Source organism: Lates calcarifer, linkage group LG1, assembly GCF_001640805.2.
Source record: "Lates calcarifer isolate ASB-BC8 linkage group LG1, TLL_Latcal_v3, whole genome shotgun sequence".
In the NCBI taxonomy this organism is placed as follows: Eukaryota; Metazoa; Chordata; class Actinopteri; family Centropomidae; genus Lates; species Lates calcarifer.
Window position 1 is genome coordinate 2275614 of NC_066833.1, and position 19091 is coordinate 2294704.

The 19091-nt window shown below is 41.9% G+C and overlaps 2 protein-coding genes across 2 annotated transcripts; both read left to right on the forward strand.

The window, feature by feature from the left end:
* Positions 1 to 10163: 10163 nt before the first annotated feature.
* On the forward strand, positions 10164 to 11727 carry LOC108897626 (trace amine-associated receptor 13c-like). The gene is made up of 2 exons (XM_018697352.2): positions 10164 to 10333; positions 10652 to 11727. Exons 1-2 carry the CDS (start codon positions 10164 to 10166, stop codon positions 11466 to 11468), a joined length of 987 nt encoding a protein of 328 aa, XP_018552868.1. The 3' UTR covers positions 11469 to 11727.
* A 2901-nt stretch (positions 11728 to 14628) lies between these two features.
* LOC108897628 (trace amine-associated receptor 13c-like) lies at positions 14629 to 16078 on the forward strand. Its single transcript, XM_018697354.2, has 2 exons — positions 14629 to 14801; positions 14983 to 16078. Exons 1-2 carry the CDS (start codon positions 14629 to 14631, stop codon positions 15797 to 15799), a joined length of 990 nt encoding a protein of 329 aa, XP_018552870.1. The 3' UTR covers positions 15800 to 16078.
* Positions 16079 to 19091: the final 3013 nt, after the last annotated feature.

The following is a 19091-nucleotide window of genomic DNA, read 5'->3' on the forward strand; positions in this document are numbered from 1 at the left end:
TAGCAGACAAGGTAATAAGAGTTCAGAGCATAAAGAGCACAAAGGGAAACTGGTGAGCAAATGAGAAAAATTAGAAACAGGTCTGTAGGTAGGCAGGAAAGTTCCAGTGATTAGAAATGGGAGACAGGTGAGCAGGTGGATCTAGCAAGAGGAAGAAAGTCCAGGGACATCTGGTGGGTGGGTGGAGTATGGCAGGAGACAGAGGCACAATGGCCAACATAAACAGGCCTGAGACAGGAATCATGACAGAAACATACCTGTTTAAAACATTTCTATCACTATTGTCAACTCTCAGACAGCCCAGAATCACAGAGGGCGGCTGTAGTTTCAGAGTAAGTGTGCCACCTTTACTACACTGGTTATTGCAGTGCATTGGTGTCCTCTGCCAGTGTCTTCACAGGATGCTGTTGACATTTTTATTTTATGATTATTCACATTATTCACAGTCAGTAGAGCATAATTTAATCAACTATATATACATAGTTAGGCCCAGTTGTTGGCCATATAAGTTACTGTATGTAATCTCTCTGACGTGTTCTGGGTCTGCCCAGTAACCCCCTCGGATGTTGTCATGTGTTGAGGTTTTGCAAAATCAAACATTCTCAAGGAAGATATTCTGCTAATGGACGACTGTGTTCACCCACCCGTCTTATGGAACAGATATATTTCCATTTTACCTCACCCTGGGACACCCCAAGATTTTTTCCCCAACACTTCTAGTTTATTTTAATCCCCTGTTGTGATGCTTAGTGATGTGTATTTTCCAAAAACAGCCGCATAAATCCCACAAATTACCATCATCATAATCCTGTACATGAGAGTATTTATGGTGGCTGTGTCTCAGGCTCAGGAGTGACTGAGATGACACTGGCCTCTTGTACAAAGAAATTCATATGTTCAGTTAGCTTCTCCTCTCCTCCTCTTCCTAAAGATGGACACCCAGGGTAGAGCAGAGCACAGCTCCAGTAATTAGTTGTGTAAGGTTGTTTCCTGTGACATGTTTTTCAGTGTCCTACTGTGTTTTGTGTGTGTTGAACCGTTGTGGCAGGGAGGTTTGGAGAGGATTCAGTTAAAGCTGTTTTAATGTGACTGTGTCCTGTGTTTGTGTCTCAGGGTGATGAGTGAGTTTGAGCAACTTCCTGCTCACCTGATCTCTGAGCAGCCACATGTCTTCTCCATGGACGACCTGCTGAGGGTGAAGAAGGGTCAGCTTGTGGCGCAGGCCAAGGCGCTGCAGCACTCTGCCATCAGTCACATTGAAAACTGTGAGGTCAGTCTGCAGGATGGCTTGTTATTACTTTAATCTGGAGAACACACAGTTTATCTCTAATCCACAATATTATTGATGTTTCTTCATCTTCATGGTTTGAAATACTGAACTTTTACTTGGACAGAGTCAAAGCTGCACAGGAATGGCTTAAAAGCAACAAAGCTCATTTAATGGAGCGACAGAGGAACTTGAAAAACTGTTGACTCATGATCACTATGCAGCAAAAATGACAACATCCAGAAATGTAAAACTTTTCAAGACATGTCCACACAACAGGCTGACCTGGAAGGAGTGAATACGTCTAATTCTAAGATTCTTGTTTGCAGGTCTGTAATTGATTTAATCACCGCGTAGAGGTCTGTTTTCACGCTGACACTAAAGGTCATGTTTCTGACTCACAGGGAGTTCTACACAAACATCCACATTTCTGCCAAAGTTATGAGCTATGTCCCATGAGATTTCTGCATTTCTGTTTTTGTCTTTGCTTTTCTCACTGATTTGAAGTGGGCTGGACTCAGTTAGAAAAAGGTGGTGTCATGTATTTTCCATGAACAAATCAGGATTTAGCCACGCCTGAATGAAAACCTGACGTCACAGTTGGTGGGTTGTTACCAGCGCTGTCAATCAAATCTAATCAGACCACGCCTACATGGCCCCAAAGTAACAGATGAGCTGAGTTTTTGACTGTTAAACTCTTCATTAATAATGATTCAGGACGTCCAAACTTCAACTTTATGTTATTTAATGTTAGAGAAAACACATTTCCTCATTTTCTGTTGATCAGAGTCAAAAAGTCACATTAAATCTACCTGTGTTCATAACAATAAAACATGAAAACTTCCAAGAGGGGGTGAAAACTTTACCAGCCAGGAAGTTACACTACCACTGTACAGAACTTTTTTATTAGCTTATGGTTATTCTTTAATTTGGTCAGATTTTTAGATAGAAACAAGAGACTTTATCACTGTGGAATGACACCTCTCCATCTGCCTTTCACACAGCTTTGTCTGGCCCGAGGTTTTATCTGCGAGTTCTGCAGAGAAAACGACATCATCTTTCCCTTTCAGAGAGACATATGTCGGCGGTGTCCGGGTGAGCTCAGACAAATGCTGATGACATGCAGGATGTAGGACTGGTACTGTAAAATGGGGGCAAGTAGGCAACAATGACATGAGATGAGAGTTGAGAGCAGGCTTAAACCCAATTCAGATGGGATGAATATTACAGTGGGAGGTGGGTAATCAAAGAGTCTTATAACATAGGCACAAAATAAACAGCAGCAGAAATTTCAGCTTAAAAGAGTTTCAAATTGTTTCATTCGTGTCTGTCTTCATAAAACACACAAATGCCATTCTGTGCTGACACTGCCTCTCTCTATACAGTGTGCAAGGCCTGCTTTCACAAGCACTGCTTTGTGGAAAAGAAGTGTCCAAAATGTGCACGGATCCAGTCACGGAAAAAACACTCAGATGGATGTGTGACGTGCAACGACTGAACAGCTGCAGCTCAGTGTCTCGACGTTTAATGTATCCCAGTCAGTGGACTCATTTTGAATTTTCATGAAACAAAAATGAAAGCCCTTTAAAAATGTTACATTTAATGTTAATTCACATGCAGTCATATGAGCAGATGTAGATGTTTACAGGTCTTTTATTACAGAGCTATGAATAATAAATTTCACTTTAATTGTAATAAACTGCAAGCCCAAGCCCAAGGAGTACCTGGAACTTTTGATTTCTGAAATGTCGTTCCTGTGGTGGAAAGAGCCTTGAGGTGATTTCTGACCATGACAAAACACGGACAGCAACACATACTGTATGTTACTGATAACTGGGTGAAATGAGTGCTTTTCACATTCATTCACTAATTAGACACAATGAAAACCTGAATTCACTTTATTTAATGTGCATGACTCAGTATATATCAGTACCAGACTCCACTGACAAAAACAGGGATTTAACTGAGCAGAACTCAGGAGCTGCTGGAATCCCACTGCCTCCATCTGTGTGTGTGTGTCTGTGTTACTGTGTGGTACTTTTACTTCATGTAAAGTATCTGATTACTTCTTCCACCACTGAGAGTCACACAGTAACAACCTAATAGATAATGACAATCTGAGCCTGTCAGTGGCAAGAACAAGCACTTTAATGGATGTTATTTGGTGTGGAGAATTGCCTATTGGGTTGCATTGCAGCAGCTGTTCATGGTGATACCTTAAGGTTCAGGTCCAGGTTCAAAAATACCAAAGTTATCTCTTAATTTTACATGTTTTGTTAATGTTGTTATTTGACGACTACTCGACCAGATTCTGGTCACAAATGGGGCAAAGCATGTCCTAAAGTGAGGTACACAACAAGTGAAGCACCCAGTAAAGGCTATCGTATGTTAAAAAAGAGAAAACCTATAATGGTAAAAAGAAAAACTTCATGATAACAATAAAGTCAGAAGACAGTATTATCAAAGGAGACAAAGTTAATGTGAGTGATGCAACAGACGTAATGAGCAGAACTGAAACCTGATGCAACACTCATCTCTCCATAGATCAGTGTTAGTTGGGGAAAATGACCATTTACTGTACATAATCTGTGAAATTTGCCTGTGTATTGTGGCCATCAGTAGACCCGTAACACACACACACACACACAGTCCCCATGAGATTTAGTTGGCCTCTCTGTGAACAAAGCAGCCCATTAGCTGCGTCTAATAACAGAGAGCGGGACCTCTCCAGACAGGAAGTTTGTTCACACCTGTGTGGCTCCTGGTGTCAGATGATGACATCTCAACCTCTAAGGTTTCACTGCAATCAGAGGTGTGAAGAAAAACAAGCTTCAGCACAAACATGCGCTGCAACCACAACATGACATGTGATGTAATCATTGCTAAACAATTATGTGATAATACCAATGACACAGCATTGAATTTTTAATAGATGTACAGATATTTTTTAAAACAAATGGATCAAATAAGCATGTGTGATGTGAGAGGGGGTCGCTCAAATCAAAACCCCACAGAGGATTTTCACCTGAGTCTGCAGTTCCCCTCAGCTGTTTCTTTTTCTCATTCTTTGGATTTCTGGCCCACAATTTTGGTTCACTCTCACTCTCAGTCAAACTCTGAAAACCCAAACAGTTTGGTAGCATTTAGCAGCTAAAGAGCCAGATATGTGGGGAGAAAAACCTCAGGGTGAGCACTAAGGAGAGATCTGTCTTCCAGGATGGACAGACTTGCAATAGATCAATAGATGTGATGTGTGCAGAACAGACAAACATAATAAAATCAGTGTGGACAATCAGGACGGCAAAGGCTCGACAAAGAAATAGTTTGTCCGCAGTGAGAAGGATATGGACCTGGGAGGATGCTGAGAAGCTTCTAGATGCAACCAAACAGACAGGAGCTGAGCCACACAACCTCTCAGGACAAGTGGGGGTCAAGGTCATGCATTTCTGTGTGGGGTTTGCATGTTCTCCCTGTGCCTGCCAGGGTTTCCTGCAGGTACTCTGGCCTCCTCCCACAGTCCAAGACATGCAGGTTCATAAAAGGAACTGAACCTGCTCCCCTATCACTCTGATAAGAAGCAGATAAAAGGGAAAAACTCTTCCCAAATGAGTTCAGCTATCAGCAAGTACAAAGGTCAAATGGCCAGTTTTAGGCAACCAACTGTGATGGACCTAGGGGCCAATGTAGGAATGAGCAATCAAAATCTCCAGAGGGAAGAAAAACAAGTTCATTCTATACAACGAGATTCATCTCTGCATAAGTGAGGCCACATTCGGTTCTTCACTGGGAACTGATATCATATGGAATAACTGTCCAACCATTCAGTAACCCAAATCATTTGATTGAACAAATGTTTCCAGGTAGTTTGATGAAAGATGTTTTATTCATCTACTTCCATTAGTCTGTCTTATTCATCAATGACAGAATGGTTCTGTATCATCACATCGCTGTTACAAACTCTTTATTCTTTTGTCTGATCAATTGGTCACCTTTATTTTGTCAAAGATTTGTGAATGATTTGCTGACACATGATCCCTGTTTGTATTCACTGTTTCCTTCTCGACAGCACTATCAAGTTCCATATCTTGTCTTGTGTAATGTCTTAATTGATTATGTTAGAAGGTGAGTATGCGATTTGTGCACGGGAAGTCCAAATTAAATGATTTTGAAACTAGTAAGAAAATCATTTTTGGTTCTGACTGAGACAAAGAAAGAGGCTGAGTTACCACATCCTCAGACATGACATCATCCATCAGGGATAAAACTGTACGGTCCCTGAGTTTCTGGGCCTTTGGTTATGTTTTGCTATGAGTTTACAGCCGTTCACCATGCACTTTATCCCTGTTTGTGTTCTGTCACCATGAGTTCTTCTAAAAAGCTTTTCCCTTGTCTGTACACACAAGCCAAGCAACAACACATTAAGCCAGAGGAACAAAAGTGTCTGAGTATACTTGAATAATTAGTTTTTATTAATCCTGTGTTTTCAGCCTGAAGATTTTTTTGAAGACTTTTGTGCTGTTTAACCAACGCCAAGTTAGTGAAAATTCATTACAGTAATCAGTGCGCTTATTCTGTCATCAACCTGAATGAAAATAATGTGCACAAACAACCTGCTTAAAATAACTTTAACAAATGATCAGCATTTTAAAAAAGAGAATTCAGTTACTAAATTGCACAAATCCTTCATCACACAAATAGAATCACAGGGATGAGTCCTCATCCTGACCAGTGCCAGAGGGTGAAAGTCAGGACTAAACCACTTCACCTTGGTGGTGTAAGCCTGTGAATATTCTCATTCATCCAGGTCATAGTTATTTCAAGGAAATTTCAATCGAACACAACTGGACTTAGTTATTGTCTAGGAAGACGTTTCACCTCTCATCCAAGAGGCTTCATCAGTTCATGCTCACATCTGACCAGGCTGGGACTGCCACTTGGTGATGTATACACTGACTTGGTATTATTTTTAACAATTAAACACAACCCAGAAATATGATATGCCTGTGAAACTATAGGCCTATATTCACAGTATAAAAGAATGACTTGTGGTTTATTTGGTAGCATTTCATTGACTTTACTAATTAGTTGGCTACTGTAGAAGTCCGCTATCTGATATCTGATAGGACTCTTGGTGTTCTTGTAGTTGTGTTTCTAACATGTTTCTGTCCATATTACTGTGTTTCTCTTGCAGGGGACAACTTGTTCAGCACCTCATCTGCATCTATTGTGGTCTACTTCTTCTATTTGAACTCCTGTCTAAACCCTGTGATCTATGCCTTGTTTTACCCCTGGTTCAGGAAAGCTGTCAAATACTCACATTCCCCGGGACACCGGCCGTGGAGGTGGAGTCGCAGCCATTTTCAATTCCAGTTTACTAATTAACCCTAAACCTAAACTCAATTATAACTCATTTGAAAGTCTTGTTCTAGTCTGTCCCATCCAAGGTGGAAAACATTAAAGCCAGTTCTATTTGTTGTAGTGTACCGTCCTCCTGGTCCATACTCTGATTTCTTATCTGAATTTTCAGAGTTCCTGTCGAGTTTGGTTCTTAAAACAGATAAAGTTATTATTGTAGGCGACTTTAATATTCATGTTAATGTCAACAATGACAGCCTTAGTTCTGCTTTTTCCTCTTTACTAGACTGTATTGGCTTCTCTCAGTGTGTAAATAAACCCACTCACTGTTTCAGTCACACTCTCGACCTTGTTTTAGCTTATGGTATTGACATTGAACATGTAACAGTCTTCCCACAGAATCCCATTCTATCAGACCACTTCTTAATCACTTTCGACTTCATATTGCTGGATTATGTATTATCAGCAAAAAACATCCTGACTAGAAATATTTCCGATAACGCAGTAGTTAAATTCAAGGAAATGATTCCCACTAACTTAGGTCCAGTGCCTCATCTTAATTTAGCAGAAGCTACTCCCTCCCAGCTTGATCATCTTGTAGACAGTGTTGCAGACTCATTACGTACAACTTTAGACTCCATCGCCCCCCTAAAAATGAAAACAATAAAGAGAAAGAGGCAAGCTCCATGGTTCAACTCCCAAACCCGTACACTGAAACAAACAGCACGTAGGCTTGAAAGAGTGTGGCGTTCCACCAAACTGGAAGAATCCCACTTAGCCTGGCAGGATAGTGTCAAAAGATATAAAAAGGTCCTCTGTAATGCAAGAAGTGCCTCTTACGCATCATTAATAGAGGATAATAAGAACAACCCCAGGTTTCTCTTCAGCACTGTAGCCAGGCTGACAGAGTCACAGCTCTATAGATCCACGCATCCCTATAACCCTCAGCAGCAATGATTTTATGAACTTTTTTAATGATAAAATCTCTACCATTAGAGATAAAAATTAATCACATCCTGCCTTCAATCAGTACAGATTTATGTCATAACACAGGATCCATAGAGTCAGCTGCAAAACCTAACCTTGACTCCTTTTCTCCCATCGACCTAGCCCAGCTCTCATCAATTATCTCAGCATCTAAACCTTCAACCTGTCTCTTAGACCCCATCCCAACTAGGCTGCTTAAGGAAGCTCTGCCCTTAATTTGCAGTCCTGTATTAGATATGTTAAATCTGTCCTTGTTAACAGGTTATGTTCCGCAGTCGTATAAAACAGCTGTAATCAAACCTGTTCTAAAAAAGCCCACTCTAGATCCAGATGTATTAACCAATTACAGACCTATATCTAACCTCCCCTTTCTTTCTAAGATCCTGGAGAAAGCAGTTGCAAAACAGTTGTGTGACTTTCTACAGGATAATAGTTTATTTGAGCTTATATTTTATTTATTTATTTGACCTCCTGATAGCATCAGACAACGGACTTGTTTCTGTACTTGTCTTGTTAGATCTCAGTGCTGCTTTTGATACAATTGACCATCACATCCTTTTACAGAGACTGAAGCACTTTATTGGTATGAACTGGAACTGCACTAAACTGGTTTAAGTCCTATCTATCTGATAGGCTTCAGTTTGTACATGTTAACAACTACTCCTCCATACACACAAAAGTTAGAGGTGGAGTTCCACAAGGGTCAGTGTTTGGTCCAATCCTCTTCACTCTGTATATGCTTCCCTTGGGTAATATTATCAGGAATCACTCCATAAATTTCCATTGTTATGCAGATGATACACAGCTTTATCTGTCAATGGAACCTGATGAAACCAATCATCTAGCCAAACTCCAGGCTTGTCTTAGGGACATTAAAACTGGGATGACAAGCAATTTTTTTTACTACTGAACTCAGATAGGGTCAACTCAGGAACTCAGGGTTCTGCCATTTCACTGAAATTCACTGGCAAAGCTTTTGATTTACTAGTCAATCTACATTCCAAGCCCTCAACTATGGCCATGAGCTTTGTGTATCTATTGCATGTAACCCAAAGAGTGAGGTTGTGGATAAAAGTTGCTGAAATTAGTTTCCTCTGGAGGGTATCTGGGTTCATCATCAGAGGGTAGAAGGGTGGTAGGGTAAGGAGCTCTCACATCTGGAGGGGGCTTGGAGCAGAGTCGCTGCTCCTTCATGTCTAAAGTAGTTGAGATGGTTTCATCATCTAATCAGGATACCTCCTGATGCCTTCCACTGGAGGGTTTCCAGGCATGTCCAACTGTTAGGCGCAAGGGTAGACCCAGAACAGGCTGGAGAGATGTTGTATCTCATCTGGCTTGGGAACGCCTTGGGATGCCTAATCCTAAAATGATGTATGATGTGGCTGTGTCAGTGTGTTCATCCTAGTTGTTGCTAGTGGTCATGAAAAGTCTCTATGGCCTCAGGGAACCAAACTTTGACTGTTTTCGCCTGTATGAGGGAATGAAGTGGATGAGGGAGTGATCAGAGCTCCCCATTGTGTTCCCTAGTCTTCTCTGGTGGGGCATTGGTTGCTCATATTTTGATTGTTCAGTTCTTAGGTTGGAGTCAGTCAAATCACTCAATGACTGGATGATGATAATGACTGGAGAGTCTGGGTGTTTCTGATCAGTATCTATGATATGGTCTGCTAACAGGTGTTGTGGGAGGCTAGCATTTGCCTGGAGAGGGATATACAGGCTTTCAGGAAGTTAGGTGACAACAGGTCACAAAATACTGATAGGTAATAAGACTGAAGGTAATAAGAGTTCAGAGCATAAACAGCACAAAGGGAAACTGAGGGATACCGAGAGGCAGAACAATCTGGTCACTGACTTGGGGAGAAGGGCTGGTGAGCAAATGAGAAAAATTAGAAACAGGTCTGTAGGTAGGCAGGAAAGTTCCAGTGATTAGAAATGGGAGACAGGTGAGCAGGTGGATCTAGCAAGAGGAAGAAAGTCCAGGGACATCTGGTGGGTGGGTGGAGTATGGCAGGAGACAGAGGCACAATGGCCAACATAAACAGGCCTGAGACAGGAATCATGACAGAAACATACCTGTTTAAAACATTTCTATCACTATTGTCAACTCTCAGACAGCCCAGAATCACAGAGGGCGGCTCAACTAGAAGAACAGATGCTATAGTTTCAGTTGTGAGACAGAAATTAATGGAGTAGATATGACGATTAAATGAACTTAATGTAATGTGTTAATTTAGCTTGCTGTCTCCAGTAACTTGCCAGCAAAAAGGCACAACATTGCAAAAATTTCAACACCACCGTCATTTTCAAAAAGTCACTTAATCAGACCTGGTGGATAAGAAGTGATAACGTAGGAAAGAGAAAGACAGTAAAAATGGGTTCAATAAAAAGTGATGGAGATGACGATGGTGTGCTACATCAGTTCCCAACAGAGACCTAGACAGAGGTAGGGAGGGATGAAGGAACCGGCAGAGACAGATAAACCTGTTGTATTACAGAGGGCTTCAGAAAGAGAGCTGCTGGAGCTGCAGTTTCTCCTGTCCTCCTCTCACTGAACATGGGGACCCAGGACGGAGCAGAGCTCTGCTTTCCAGAACTCAACACCTCCTGCAGGAAGCCGACACCTCCTTGGTCTGAAGCTGTGCTCCTGAACATTCTTCTGTCCTTCATCTCTGCGCTCATTGTAGCTCTCAACCTGCTCATCATCATCTCAATCTCCCACTTCAGGCAGAGATTCATTCAAGTTTTAGAAATATGAACACATGGATTTACAAAAAGAATTGTGGTAGTACTGTATAATGTTGCATCTTGGCAGGCCAAACTAGACCAACTCATATTGTTTCTTTGATTCACGACATGAAGGAAGATATTTTTATTGCCTCAATTAAACTAGTTCAACAATTGGTACAGTGGATCAGAAAAAAAAACTCAGGTGTTTTTGAAAAGATTGTTTGGATTTTTTTGGAAGACACTAACATAAAGCTGTTTTGTCATTTAGATATACGGACTTGTTAGTTTAATGCCATTTTTTTTCTTTCCCTCCAGGCAGCTCCACACACCCACTAACATCCTCCTCCTCTCTCTGGCTGTCTCAGACTTTCTTGTTGGCCTCCTGCTGATGCCAGTAGAAATCTTCCTAAGAACATCCTGTTGGTTTCTTGGTGATCTCATGTGTTCGCTGTATAATTATGTGTCCCTCATCATCACCTCTGCTTCAATAGGAGACATGGTGCTCATATCAGTCGACCGTTATGTGGCTATTTGTGACCCTCTGCATTACACCACCAGAGTCACTGGCAGAAGAGTTAAACTCTGTGTTTGTCTGTGTTGGATCTGTTCTGTTTTCTACAGTGGTCTCTTTGTAAAGGACGACCTGACTCAACCAGACAGACATAGTTCCTGTTATGGAGAATGTGTGATTGTCATTAATTATGTTGCAGGAGCTATTGACCTTGTTTTGACCTTTATTTTTCCAGTTACCATCATCATAATTCTGTACATGAGAGTATTTGTGGTGGCTGTGTCTCAGGCTCGTGCCATGCGCTCTCACATTACAGCTGTCACTCTCCAGCGTTCAGCTTCTCTAACAACAAAGAAATCTGAGCTGAAAGCAGCCAGGACTCTTGGTGTTCTTGTAGTTGTGTTTCTAATATGTTTCTGTCCATATTACTGTGTTTCTCTTGCAGGGGACAACTTGCTCAACACCTCATCTGCATCTATTGTGCTCTATCTCTTCTATTTTAACTCCTGTATAAACCCTGTGATCTATGCCTTGTTTTACCCCTGGTTTAGAAAAGTTCTAAAACTAGTTGTCACTCTTCAGATACTGCAGCCTGGTTCTCATGAGGCCAACATACTGTAGAGAGGCCGTGGAGTGACTGAGATGACACCATCTCCATAGAGACAAATTAATATGTTCATGTTGTTCAGTGAGTGAATTACCAAATCCAGAGAATGAAAATATGAGGCATGTATTTTTTATGAACAAAAACACCTCTAGAAATTATTTCAAGCACTCTGTGTGTTGCTATCATTGACAGTTTCACATGAAATGTTGTATCTTTTTTGATCATGGTGTGTAGTTTGTGAATTCACAAATTCACTACTCCCCTCAAACTACAAACTAGGATATATGAATATAACAAACATTATTAGGCATTGTTGTGTCAGGGACTTACTATGTTGCTGTATGCATTGTCTGTTTCACATGCAAAATGTTTCCATTGCATGTTATATCAAATTTTAATTTAAACTATAACAAATAAATGGTTTGTTATAGTTAGAAATTTGATTGTGTGTTGTTAATAAAATGTGCCTCTCTTCGGACACTTACTGGCTGTTGCAGAAACGTGTCTTTTCATATCTTTGTAGTCTTAAGGCTCATGTTCAGCTTTTGGTATATGCAGTAGGCCACTGCTGAGAGTCAAATAAGCACCATGCACTGTTTGAAGACAATCACCCAGGTTCATGTAATCTGTGAACTGACCTATGAGATCTTTTTCAACATGTTACACCCCTTTAACAGTCTCTCTTAAGAAGCTTTTAAATACAACACAGCAACAGAGCCACCAGATTTTCACACAAAGCCTTAAGAAACATGTCATTTAACAAAGATACACAACATTTATCAAATTGATTACAGTATTTTCATTGCTTTTGTTCCACGTCTCAGTTACACAGTAACATTAATTTGGTTGGTCAACTGCAGTTTTCATTCGCATTTATGACTTCATAATTTTAAAAACAACTCAAATGTTTTCACACCATGTAAAAATCAACCAATATCCCTGTCATTGAGATGCAATAACTCAACATAAGACTTTTCTTGTGTAGCTTTTCTGACAGCTTCCCATACCTCCCATAAAATCTGAAACTTTCTCTTGTTGTACTTTAATAAGCATAATTCATATAGCTACATCATTTATAACTATATAGCATAAAACATGTAAATTCATGCAAAACATGACAGATATCAGCATGTAATATGTGAGGACATGCATTCAAAATGATACTGTGCCACACTGAGTATTTACCTTCATTATTAAAGGGAATATAAGACATCAAAAAACTGACATTTGAAATGTTAAACCCCTTTGAAGTTTATGCTAAAAATGACAATACCAAGACAAAGCAGAGTACACTACGATGATGCAGGCAAGGTGAGGGGCCAAACCAGAGGCAACTGAAGAACCACCAAGAGTCAAGATTTTTGATATGAAGCAAACATAGGGTCACATCGTGATGCTAGGCTTGGGTGGGGAGCTTCCTGGTGATTGCCTGGCGGCCAAGTCTGTAGCCACTGCATAACATGGAGCTGCTGTTCTGCAGGCAAAAGGCAAGGGCTTTGGTGAACCCTGTACTAGGCTGTACCCTGGTACAGACTAGATGTAACTGGGTTTACCATTATGTTCTGTGCAAACTGTGGAAATAAACTCCACGTAAGGAGCTGTGCAGAGGGAGAGGCATGAAGGTGTAGGGATACTCACAAGTTCCCTGCTCAGAACTTCTGTGCTGGACTTCTCCTGGAAGAATGAGAAAATTGCGATAATGCAATCACATGCTGGTCAGATGAAGTCTGTGACTGTTTGTATGGGGAAAATACTGCTTTTGGGTGCATATGGACAGAAAGTGTTGTGTGCGGTCACAGATATGGTGGTGCCTGGTTACTCCACAGATTTGGGCAGTGAATTCTGAAAGGTTGGGGAAATGTAATCTGAGCAGACCCTGTTCAAGGTCTGCATTATGGCTTCAGCTGCTCAAAGCTATGGTCACAAGGTTGTCAGTAACTCTTGTGGCAGCAACCAGGAAATGCTGGACATGGGTGGAGAAGGAGGAGGCCTTTCGGGCTTGGTTGGCCTAGGGCTCTCCTGAGGCAGCAGACAGACATCCAAAAACCCAGATGGGGTAGGAGTGTAGGGAGGCCATGGAGAAGGACTTTCAGTTGGCCTCAAGGAAGTTCTAGCAAACCATTGTGGCTCAGACTGTGTTCAGCAGGGGAGGAGAACTGCTGACCCTGACTGGAGATGCTGTCGAGCAGTGGAAAGAGCACACCTGAACCCAACCAACATCTCCTCTGTGGAGGAGGTAGAGTTGGAAGACTGGAGAGACTGAAGACTGGACAGCTGTGTTGAAGAGTTGACTGAGCCCACTCTCAATTGACCAGTCAATTTACTTTCCAGCCATGAGTTTTGCGTATTGACTGAAAGAATGAGATAGAATGAAAGAATGAAATGAAATAAATCAGGTTCTGTAAAAGTATCCTGCTTTTCTTACATTCTACAAAAATGACTATATTTGCATAAAAGTCTTGGGGAGATTCTGGGAATGCTATGGCCCTTCTTAGTGATGTCTAAGGCCCTATTGACATGACACCAGTTTTTTCAAAAAATGATAAACCTTTGTTGCAGTTTGACCTTTCATTAACACAGCAGTGTTTTGTGGGGCCTGAAAATGCAAACTTTGAAAGTTCCAGAGTGTAATGTTTTGAAAACTGCACTGTTACTGTTGCCTTATAAACTGGCAATAGGCAGTTTTTGTGACAACTCTGACACCATTGCCCAGCTTGTGCATGACCATTACATTTTCACTCTAATTATCATTTGCAAATACAAGAACAAAGAATGGCGGACTATCGAGCTGTGTTTGTGCTGCAGACTCATGAAGTTACGTCGCTATCTACTGGTCTTGCATGCACACTACTTCTTTACAATACAAAGGAAAAACTTTGGAAACAGGAAAAAGGAAAAACAGTATTTTGCAAAATTGTTGTCATTTAAACAGGGCGTAAGATCAAGGAGACATACTGTATGTAACAAAGGTACAGAGTAAATGGTGGGGTGGGGGAGCTGGGGTGGTGGCATAAAGGAGAGAGATGGTGAAACAGGTGGACTTGAAGGGAAAATGACAAATATGATGTGATGTGCAGACCAAAGGAGGAGGGACATTAGAGTCCAGCAGACACTGGGAGAACGAGGGGGGGATATGAGAGAGGTGAAGCAGTTATATGACTCAGCTCTCTGAAGATGGAGGTTGAGGACGGAGCAGAGCTCTGCTTTCCACTACTCCTCAACACCTCCTGCAGGAAGCCCACATCTCTTTGGTCTGCAGCTGTGCTCCTTGACATTGTGCTGTCCTTCATCTCTGTGCTCACTGTAGCTCTCAACCTGCTCGTCATCATCTCAATCTCCCACTTCAGGCAGGCAAACTGAACCTACATTTTTCAATGTCAAATGATGAAAAGCCTCTGTAGATGTACAAAGAGAGTGGTCTCTGAGCTTGTTGCACATGAGATTTTCTTTCCTTGAATAGTTTGGGCTGTTTTGTCATTTAGATATGAGGACTTGTTGGTTTAATGATGTTTTTCTCTCTCCCTTCAGGCAGCTCCACACACCCACTAACATCCTCCTCCTCTCTCTGGCTGTCTCAGACTTTCTCGTGGGCCTCCTGCTGATGCCTGGAGAAATCCTTCGAAACACATCCTGCTGGTTTCTTGGTGATCTGATGTGTTCTCTGTTTACTTATGTGTCCATCATCATCATCTCTGCTTCAATAGGAGACATGGTGCTCATATCAGTCGACCGTTATGTGGCTATTTGTGACCCTCTGCATTACACCACCAGAGTCACTGGCAGAAGAGTTAAACTCTGTGTTTGTCTGTGTTGGCTCTGTTCTGTTTTCTACAGCGGTCTCTTTGTAAAGGACGGCCTGACTCAACCAGACAGACATAGTTCCTGTTATGGAGAATGCGTGATTGTTATTGATCATTTTGTTGGAGTTGTTGACCTTGTTTTGACCTTCATTTTTCCAGTTACCATCATCATAATTCTGTACATGAGAGTATTTGTGGTGGCTGTGTCTCAGGCTCGTGCCATGCGCTCTCACATTACAGCTGTCACTCTCCAGCGTTCAGCTTCTCTAACAACAAAGAAATCTGAGCTGAAAGCAGCCAGGACTCTTGGTGTTCTTGTAGTTGTGTTTCTAATATGTTTCTGTCCATATTACGGTGTTTCTCTTGCAGGGGACAACTTGTTCAACACCTCACCTGCATCTATTGTGTTCTTTCTCTTTGATTTCAACTCCTGTCTAAACCCTGTGATCTATGCCTTGTTTTACCCCTGGTTCAGGAAAGCTGTTAAACTCATTGTCACTCTTCAGATACTGCAGCCTGGCTCCTGTGAGGCCAACATACTGTAAGGAGTGAAATGAGATCTGCTTTACAAAGGTTTTCACTGAATTCAAAATGTAAAAAAATGTTTGTGTAAATGTACACAGTAAATAAACAGTGTATAAGAAAAGTGTTGCAGAGTCTCTTTTTAAAGATGACCTCTCTGTAACCACGAGCAACACACGTGTTCAAAGTGTCACATTGGTACATTATGGGATTATAATTGTGAAAACGTCTTTAAATATCATCAGTTGTCTTCTCATTATGCAGAATGGCCTCTCTGAGTGATATATAATTACACCACATAATCATTATTAAGTGACATGGAAATATACTATGGAAATATTCAAGAAAAGGATTTAAACATTATAGAAAAACACTATTCAAGTAATTGTACTTACTTACTTTCCAGTGGCTGGTCAGGCACTGCTGTATATTACACCTTATTTAATTCATTTATTTTCTTCAATTAGACACTATGAAAATTTCACTAATGTTTTTCTCTGGGAAGTCTGTGGGATCATTAGCAGATATGTAGAGTTAAAGTTTTTTATTTGTGGTTTGCTGGGTGCAAGTGACAGCGACCTCATGATCGAGCTGTTGTCTCACTGTTACTATGAATAAATAGAGACAATGTTGGTGAGGTCTGTTTGTATTTGCTTATTGTCACAGTAACAAAGTGGTGACGCACCATGTAATATGTGAGATCTAAGAAACTATCACTCAGGTTCAGATTAGGCACAGCATCCCTTCTAATCACATGAGTAACCAGGCAGGAGCATCTGGTGCATTTGAACCTGCTCTCTCTTTCTATCAGCACATTAACCTCTTGTAGACTGTAGACTCCTCAAACTGCTTCCGGTCTGAATGCAGCCGAGGTAATGTTTGTATCCCACTAATGCAGGTTGATGCATATTCCCACATATCAAGGATCATTTTAAAAAGAACTCTGACTAGATGGACATCTAGGACAAAATGACCACAGTTGTTTTATTATTGCAATAAGGTTCTTTCTAATGTTTTTTGTGGTCTCCGTTGCTAGTTTAATGACAATGTGATGATGGAACAGCAATGATATAGCATAGCAGAATCAATAAAATAATGTACATACCTGAGACTGGAAAATTTGTTTAATTACTATTATGCCCAACTATGTCTAATGTCACTAATTTGCATCATAACATCAATCTTATTGTATGTGCTATATTCAAATTAACAATCTCCATCTGCTTGACAGCAAAAACAAGCAGTAAGGGGTCAAAGACCACCAAGTCACCAAGACTGGCTTTTTCAGATCCATACCATAGCTAGTATTCAGTCTTTTCTTTCTATGGCAGATGCTGAAATTCTTGCTCACACTTTTGTTTCCTCTAGACTTGACTACTGTAATGTTTTCTTTTTGGGCCTGCCACATGCTAGCACTAAAAGTCTACAAATGGTTCAGAGTGCTGCAGCTAGAATGCTGAGTGGTGACACACCATGTAATATGTGAGATCTAAGAAACTATCACTCTGGCTGCAGGCACTTGTCAGTCTTAATTTCCCACCTCTGGAAGAATTTCCCATGCATTCAGGAAGGTTAGGGACATGGAGTCTTAGCAAAGTCTGCATTGTGGAGTTGGCTGCTCAGAGCTTTGGTCACTAGGTTGTCATGTCTGTCATGGCAGCAGCCCTTAGGTGGTGGACACTGGAGGTGACAGAGGAGGCCTCCAAGGCTTGACTGTCCTAGAGATCTCCTGAGGCAGCAAACAGATACCAAGAGGCCAGAGAGGCTGCAGCTGTGGTGATCTGGTCCCTGAAGCTAAAACCCAGATGGGGTAGGAGTGTAGGGAGGCCATGGAGAAGGACTTTCAGTTGGCCTCAAGGAAGTTCTAGCAAACCATTGTGGCTCAGACTGTGTTCAGCAGGGGAGGAGAACTGCTGACCCTGACTGGAGATGCTGTCGAGCAGTGGAAAGAGCACACCTGAACCCAACCAACATCTCCTCTGTGGAGGAGGTAGAGTTGGAAGACTGGAGAGACTGAAGACTGGACAGCTGTGTTGAAGAGTTGACTGAGCCCACTCTCAATTGACCAGTCAATTTACTTTCCAGCCATGAGTTTTGAGTATTGACTGAAAGAATGAGATACAGTGTAAGAATCTCAGAGCTAGGGAGGGAGCTTAGATTAAAGCCACTGCTCCTTCTTGTGGAAAGGAACCTGTTGAGGTGGTTCAGGCATCTACATGGGATGCTTACTGGATGCCTCCCTTTGGACACATCCAGCAAGTAGGTGACCCAGTGGTAGACCCAGAACATGCTGGAGATATTATACTATGTATTTCATCTGGCCCTGGATCCTCCAAGAAAAGCTGAAAGACCTTGTTGTGATGTGATTTGTAGAGCAAGGGAGGAGGGACGTTAGAGACACCGGGAGAACAAATTAAGGGAATATGAGAGAGGTGAAGCAAAGATTTTATTTTTAAAAATTGTTTGGGCTTTTAAATCAGTTAGATATGAGGACTTATTGGATTAATGATATTTTTTCTTTTCTTCCAGGCAGCTCCACACACCCACTAACATCCTCCTCCTCTCTCTGGCTGTCTCAGACTTTCTCGTGGGCCTCCTGCTGATGCCTGGAGAAATCCTTTGAAGAACATCCTGCTGGTTTCTTGGTGATCTGATGTGTTCTCTGTATAATTATGTGTGTCATGGTCAGGCTAAAGCTAGGCTGAACCCCAGAAAGCAGACTTGAGACACAGTACAGATGGAGTACAGATGGAGTTAGGGAGTCAAGGGATCCCAAGGCCCCCAGGATGCCGGGCCGATGTTCCAGGGAAAGTGCAGAGACCAGCCGGGAGACCGGCGAGACTGGCAACCGAGTTGAGTCTGGAGGCAGGGGTGGACGGCAGCGCTGGTCAGGCAAGGCTGAGGCATAAGACAGCAAACAAAAGTAAATACTTTCACCAAGAAAAACTACAAAATGCTAGTAACTATTCTGAGATTAACTCAGTAGGTTAGGCCAGACGTTACCACGTGGAGATCTGTGACGATCTGGCAGCTTGTAGCTGGAGAACCGGGGTAGATAACAGACGGTGATGAGCAAAACAAACAGCAAAAAAAACTTCTGGGAATCTAGGATCGCTCCTCCGGACCGTACCCCTCCCAATCCACCAGAAACTGGAAGCCTCAACCCCGGCGCCGCACATCAAGTACGCGCCTGACAGTTAAGGCAGGATGGTTGTCCACAATGTGGGGGGGGGAGGAGGGGTCCGACGGGGGACAGAGGGGGCCGGAAGACACTGGCTTGATCAAGGAGACGTGAAAGGTGGGGTGAATCCTGAG